The 7653-nt window shown below is 36.7% G+C and overlaps 1 protein-coding gene across 1 annotated transcript; it reads left to right on the top strand.

Moving 5' to 3' along the window:
- The first annotated feature begins 4065 nt into the window (after nt 1-4065).
- On the top strand, nt 4066-4447 carry LOC121424005 (dynein light chain 1, cytoplasmic-like). Its single transcript, XM_041619571.1, has one exon. It carries the CDS (start codon nt 4074-4076, stop codon nt 4356-4358), a length of 285 nt encoding a protein of 94 aa, XP_041475505.1. The 5' UTR covers nt 4066-4073; the 3' UTR covers nt 4359-4447.
- Nucleotides 4448-7653: the final 3206 nt, after the last annotated feature.

Here is a 7653-nt window from a genome sequence, read left to right as displayed (position 1 = left end):
TCCAAGCAATATAGAAAAATGATTCGAAACACTGAAAGCTTTCGAGGAGTGGTCCCATGCCAACAATTTGATTGTGTCGTCTTTTATAATACTTAAAAAGCTTTATCAAAATACTTACTGATAATCAAAGTAAATAACTTGTTAGTAAAAAAAAAAAGGGGGTGTACACATTGGTATAAATGTAGCATTTTCATTTATTTGATGCAACATAATATCAATATAGAATTTTCATTTATTATTTTGATGAAAGCTAAAGAACCAAATGTAAGAATGTTTCGGTCAGGGGCCGTTCCGGGGATGGCACCCCGGACTTTCATAGTGTACTGTAGACCACTCGGCCACGGCACCTTAGTAAAGAAACGATTCAAATAATGTGAACGATGTAAAAAAAAAAAACTAACTTATACTACAGTCATAACAATAAGGCCGACTCCACACTGACTAATTGTACAACCTTTACAAATACCGTATATACTTTCGTGTGTCTTACCCGATTTCGTCGTTATGACTGTGACATTTGAACAAACCAAAGCCCAATTTACTTGGTATAGAAGTATTCCTAGACGAAATGAATTTACAAAACTAAGAGGGGTAAACTTAATTAAATAGCTGTGGCGTAACAGTAAGAAATTAATCCACATCAATTCAATTCAATTCAATTTATTATTTTTCATTTTCAACAGAAGAACAAAGTAATGTGATCAAAATAGTTACAATGAACTTATACAGATAAAATAAATTCAGGCATGTACAGTATTTGATATTTATCTATAAAACGAAGTAAAGCAAAACAGAATATATATAAGCAAATATCATAACCATTATCAAATATCATAACCATTTTAAAATTGTGCTTTACTCAACCCAGGGGGCCGTTTCATAAAGCTGTTCGTAAGTTAAGAGTGACTTTAGAAACGACTGGTGATCCTTTCTCGTGGATGATGATATTCACCATTAAATGTTTCATTGGTGATTATTTAGTGCACAAGAAAGGTTCACCAGTCGTTCTTAAAGTCACTCTTAACTTACGAACAGCTTTATGAAACGCCCCCTGGCATGCCGGTACATCAAGGAAGGCGCCGGGTGGCCGGTATGTAACACGGATATCGATGACCCCCGGATTGACAGTCCGGGATGATCCCTGTTTTATCCATGAAGGTGTAAAAGGGGCTTTACATACTAAGAATATTTTTAACCTTAAATGAACATTAATTTTGTACAAATCCTTTTGGGTGTAATCTTACACCTTAAGTGGAAAAAGGTGCAAATATGCACCTTTTTATTTTTATTTGCACCAAGAAATGCTCGTTTGCTCCCTAAAAGTTGCAAATTTGAACCTTTTGAGGGTGCCGAATTGATGTTCGACATAGGGGGCGGGGGGCTAAATCGATGTTCAACATAGGGGCAACGAATCGATTTTCGACATAGGGGCGCCAACTTGATGTTTGTCATGGGGCGCCAAATTCAGGTTTAACCTAGGAGGGGGGGGGGCAAATTCATATTTGACTTTTGTGGCACCAATTTGTCCAGGGGCGCCAAATTCATGTTCGACCTAGGGGGTGGGGCATTAAAGTCATATTCAACCTTTGGGATGCCAATTCGTTGTTTGACGGGGGCGCCAAATTCATGCTTGGTCAGAAGCCCGTCCTGTTCATGGTCACAAAAAGTGTTTAGAATTTTTAGGTTCGGGTTGGAATATCAGACAGAAGTTTTCAGTTCGCGCTTCGTGCTCGCATCAATTAATTAGATGCCTATCCTGTTCATGATTACAGAAAATGCTTATAATGTCCATATTTTAAGGTAGAATGTAAACAACTTTCAGCTTGTGCTTCACGCTCGCACAAGATAGATTCCCACCCTTTTCATGGTTACAAAATGTGCTTAGAATGTCCAGTTTGGGGTCGGAACATCAAAAATTTTAAGCTAGCGCTTTGCGCTCGCATAAAATAATTTGTTGGATACCTATCCATTTCATGATCACCAATACTGCTTAGAATGTCCAAATTTTGGGTCAGAATATCAAAATTATTCAGCTCGCATCAATAGTTTATATAGATACCCATCCTATTTATGGTCACAAAATGTGCATAGAATGTCCAGTTTGTGGTCGGAATATCTCAAATTTTCAGCTGGCGCTTTGCGCTCGTATAAAATGGTTTGTTAGATACTCATCCTCTTCATGATTACCAAACACGCTTACCCGAATCTCCAAATTTTAGGTCAGAATATCAAATTATTCAGCTTGCGCTTTTGGTCGGATAAAATGATTTGTTAGATATCCATCCTGTTCATGATTCCCAACAGTGCTTTAAATGTCCGATCGGGAAACATATATATGTAGATAACAATATACCCTCCCCCCTATTGGTTAAAGTTGGGTCCGCTCCTAGGAAAGAAATTACAGTTTCCACACACGTAGTTTTAGGAGGGCCTACCACCCAGATGAAAACTAAACTGAATTCCCAAAGTGCTTACAATTCTATGCTTTTTGGTTGCTTTTATTATTTAAAAAAAGTGGTATTAAAACACATTCGTGGATATTTTTGCAGGAAGGAGGGCACCAGCCTCCACCAGGATCTAGGAATGAATCTAGGAATTCCGGTGGGTGATACAAAACTGTTCCTTGTTGAAATTATGTACTCGGTTGTATTTGTTAAGATCTCTTTTTATTTGTTTATATTTGTTGTTTGTATAACGAAAGGAACTGTTGCTGTGCTAGCGACATGAGCGTCTCTGGACGGTATGTGCGCTCAACAAGATATCACAATTATTATTAATTCTTCGAGTACCCTTTTTTCAGTTATAAATTAAGATAATTCAACATGCATTTAAGGCCCCTATGATTGCCTGTCGGGTGGAGTGGGGCATTTTCGAAAAGTTCACAGGGGCGTCAAAATCATGTCGGGCCCCCAGAGTGCAAAATCCTGGATACGCGCCTTTAGGATGGCAGTGCTTAGTATAGCTATTTGCATCCTTAAAGGTGCACCAATGAGCAAAATTGCACTAATTAGCATCCTTTGGTGGTGCTGCTATTGTACCAACCCTTAGGGTTAAAATTTGAACACCTATTTCTTAGTGCGTACTAATTCGAGTCAGCTTCCATCAATATCTATACTATTCATTAAAGTCAGACAGTTTTCTTGTGTGTTTTGACTTTTAAGACCAAATTGGGTTTGTTGGTATTCTCTTTTGTACTCTTTTGCACTAATTGTTTTCATTTCTCAACTACACTGTCAGGTATGTCGGTATTCGTCTGTCGATTCGGAGGGGGGGGGGGGGGCGTGCGGCTCGTGTGATAATAACGAGTTTCACGTATAAACTACAAGAGACATATGTGTTTCAAAAGCTTATTCTGCATTTCAATCTCGTCAAAGGAACGTCTCTTCAGAATATTTCGATTTAATTGTCTTATTTTTAGACCCGTCAACAATTTTCTACAAATTCAATCGTAAGTCAAAATCTTTTCTTAAATTCGTAATACATTTTATGAAAAATAAAGCTGTCAGTATCTTTTCAGTGTCATCAGCTCCAAATGCTTAGTTATCCATCAGTATATGGTTTGCAAGTGAGTGTTGATATGTTTGACTAAAGAAAACGAATGTTAATATCTAATGCCGATTTACAAATATGCATGTAGGCCTTTTTAAAAACATGCTTTTACGGTTACCATATAAGGTAAATCTTGTTCTAAAGTTTGATATTCCGACCATTTGCGACCCGGCAATACAACATTCCCGTAAAATACACGATTCCCAGTAGAACTTCGCAAACTTTAATCGTCAAGTTTATATCTTAGATGTGAAGTCTTTTAATTTTTTTTTTTTTTGAAGTGATATTGTTTGGCAAATTCTGGTAATGAATTTTATATTTGTTACACCCAGGAATAGCAACTTTAACTGTTAATTGTCTTATCTTCGTAATTTAGAGGAACTTGTGATAAACATCAATTTAGCCATGTGTACCCACTTTCAGTAGTACTTATCAAAACAAATGTACAAATGTGCTGTTAATGATTTAGAAATCTGTCTTTCTAATTATCATTTCAATGCTAGATGAATCGTGGGTACTCAGGAATGTCCAATGAGAAGGACAAAGCCGTTGTCAAAAGCGCCGACATGGGCGAGGAAATGCAGGAAGAAGCCATCAAGTTAGCCACGGATATGCTCGTTGACAAACAGAACAAACCAGTTGAAAAGGACGTCGCCGCTTACATCAAGAAGGAGTTCGACAACAAGTACGACTCAACATGGCATTGCGTCGTCGGGCGGAACTTCGGCAGCTATGTGACTCACGAGAAAGAGAATTTCACCTACTTCTACATCGGACAGACGGCTATTCTTCTCTTCAAGTCTGGCTAGATGTTTGACATAAAAGATTTAAATCCTTAGACACTAGAATGTTTTCGCAACTGTAACGGGATGGACTCAAGAGCGCAAAAAATGCATTGGAAAAACCTGTCAAATGACACAAATCAGCTGAGAGGTCTTTGTCGAAAATTGGTGAACCAGGACAGCAGTTTCGTCCTAAGTTTCGGAGCTGACGAAAAATGGCAAATACACCGTTTGTCCAGATACTATACACATCAAAAACCGTGGTGTTAACTGGTGTACATAGAGGACCACACCAATTATTTTACACCGGTGTTAAATTGGTGAAGTTATTTTTGCACCTATATGTGTTATTACAACACCTATGGTTGTTACATTTACACTCTTTGGTGTTATGTTCAATCTCTAGGGTGTTATTTTAACACCTCAGGGTGTGGTTCTCTATTAACACCAATTAGTGTCAGTTTTAACACCACAGTTTTTACAGTGTAGATTCTAGGACGAAACTTGCTGCTCAGATTCACCAACCCTCGACAAAGACTGTTTTGTCATGAGAGGTACTTGACAATACATTCTCTATGTTCCCGAATCTGTCGTGCGTCGTGAAATTGAAAACGCCTAGATCCAACCTAAAACGGTAGAAAGGAATAAATGAATGTTTGCCGTGGTCGTTATCGTCATAATCATTTACTGCACGCTTAAAGTTTAGTTCTGGGACCCGTTTTATAAAGATTAATAACTAGTGTAACTGTGCCATGGCAGTTACCATGGTAACATGGCTCAGCAGCCAATCAAAATCAAGGTAACCATGGTAGCTGCCATCGTGGCAAAGTTACAACAGTCTTTATGAAACGGGCCCCAGGGCTGTGATATTCAACACTAAGGTCTGTATAATCATCCGTTAAATGGTATACAGCCAATCCTGATCATTAATTATTGGTGCATTTTGATCGATCAAGCGCCAGTCAGTGTTTTTCGTTCGTATTGCTATCTTAGTCAAACTTTTATTATTATGGGTATCTACTATATGTTAAATTAAAGTCATGATCTTTGAAGCTTTGACGCCCACACCATCCTCTCTTTAGCTTAACTATCCCGGAGGAGGAGGGGGGGGGGGGGAATCTCAAACGTTGACAGCGATAAACGTACCATAAGTGGCCGGATAATGTGTTATAAAAGTAAAACAGTGGTCTTCATGCACATGATGCATGAAACATATTCATAGACATGCAAATAATGTTTATATCAATCAATTGCCAAAATGTATTACTCCACTTATTATTTGCACAAAAAAAGCAAATTGTTGTTCTTAGATATGTTTACTTCATCTGTTTTAGATTGTTGTATTTCGTAGACAGCATATTGCCTGATAAAAACCCAATCAATGCCGTTTTCTTGTAATTTTATTCTTTTAGATTTAATTGGACAAATCAATGGAATACATAGAATAGAAACCTGTGAATTATAATTGGAAATTGATTGAATAAACTTTAAGAATATTATATATCATGCTTTGAAAAATTATCAAAATATTAATTTTATTTTCATTGATTGATCTGTTAGTTGACATGTTGATTGATTGGTTGGTTGGTTGATTGTTGATTGATTGGTTGGTTGGTTGATTGATTGATTGATTGGTTGGTTGATTGATTGATTGGTTGGTTGGTTGATTGGTTGGTTGATTGATTGATTGATTGGTTGGTTGGTTGGTTGGTTGATTGATTGGTTGGTTGATTGATTGGTTGGTTGGTTGATTGATTGATTTATTTATTTGATTGATTGTTTGATTGATTGATTGGTTGGTTGACTGATTGATTGGTTGGTAGATTGCGTGGTTGATTGATTGATTGATTGATCGGTTGGTTGGTTGATTGATTGGTTGGTTGATTGGTTGGTTGGTTGGTTGATTGATTGGTTGGTTGGTTGATTGATTGATTGGTTGGTTGATTGGTTGGTTGGTTGGTTGGTTGATTGATTTATTTATTTGATTGATTGTTTGATTGATTGATTGATTGGTTGGTTGGTTGACTGATTGATTGGTTGGTAGATTGCTTGGTTGATTGATTGATTGATTGATTGATCGGTTGGTTGGTTGATTGATTGGTTGGTTGATTGGTTGGTTGGTTGATTGATTGGTTGGTTGGTTGATTGATTGATTGATTGGTTGGTTGATTGGTTGGTTGGTTGATTGATTGATTTATTTATTTGATTGATTGTTTGATTGATTGGTTGGTTGATTGATTGGTTGGTTGGTTGATTGCTTGATTTATTTATTTGATTGATTGTTTGATTGATTGATTGATTGGTTGGTTGGTTGACTGATTGATTGGTTGGTAGATTGCTTGGTTGATTGATTTATTTGATTGATTGGTTGATTGATTGATTGGTTGGTTGGTTGACTGATTGATTGGTTGGTTGGTTGGTTGGTTGGTTGATTGGTTGGTTGATTGATTGATTGGTTGGTTGGTTGGTTGATTGGTTGGTTGGTTGGTTGGTTGGTTGATTTATTTGATTGGTTGTTTGATTGATTGATTGATCGATTTATTGATTGAACGAATTCTGATCTTACCACTAAGATATTGCACACTGAATAGTCGATTAAGGGAGTTCCAGTATAAACTCTTGCATAATATTATATACACTAACCACCACCTTTTCCGTTTTGGTCTTGTTTCGACCAATTTATGCTCATTTTGTGAAAATGAAGAAGAAACGTATGAAAATCTATTTTATACTTGTGAATTTTCAAAATCACTTTGGGATCTGTGTGCAAGAAGTTTAAATTTTGAAATAAATAAATTTAGTTGGCAGGAAATTCTTTTCGGGAAGCAGGAGAAAAGTAAAGGTAAATATCAATTATATAATCATGTCTTGATTTTAGTTAAATATCTTATTTACAAAAACCGAGAATTTAAAAAAAAAATCCTTCATTGGTTAAAACAAAAAGTAGTATTAGGGAGATCAAAGAGAAGAAAAGAAATTAGCAATAAAGAGGGGGACTCTTACAATCCATTTCTCTAAATGGGAAAACTTAAATATTAGACCATTTATTGGAGCCCAGAGCCAGTTCTCCACCGAATAGGGGATGGGGTGTCTAAGGGAGGGGGGAGGGTAGGGATCACGGCTGAGTTTGTTGTTGAGTTTGAATTTATTTGAGTGAAGAGGTCGAGGTGATGGGTTTTAAAAATATATATGTATATATATATATATATATTTTCGGCATAACCAATTTTTCCAAAGGGTAGATAGCTCTGGGGAACCTTGATTTAAGCTACGTCTACCATTGTTCTCTTCATCCATTTCTTTACAATATTTAAATAAAAGA

Source organism: Lytechinus variegatus, chromosome 11 (assembly GCF_018143015.1).
Source record: "Lytechinus variegatus isolate NC3 chromosome 11, Lvar_3.0, whole genome shotgun sequence".
Lineage (NCBI taxonomy): Eukaryota > Metazoa > Echinodermata > Echinoidea > Temnopleuroida > Toxopneustidae > Lytechinus > Lytechinus variegatus.
The sequence above is the reverse complement of the archived record's forward strand: the minus strand, read 5'-3'. Positions and strand labels throughout refer to the sequence as shown.

Excerpts from the sequence above, each read along its gene's own strand:
- LOC121424005 (XM_041619571.1), top strand. The coding sequence starts at position 4,074 with ATGTCCAATGAGAAGGACAAAGCCGTTGTCAAAAGCGCCGACATGGGC.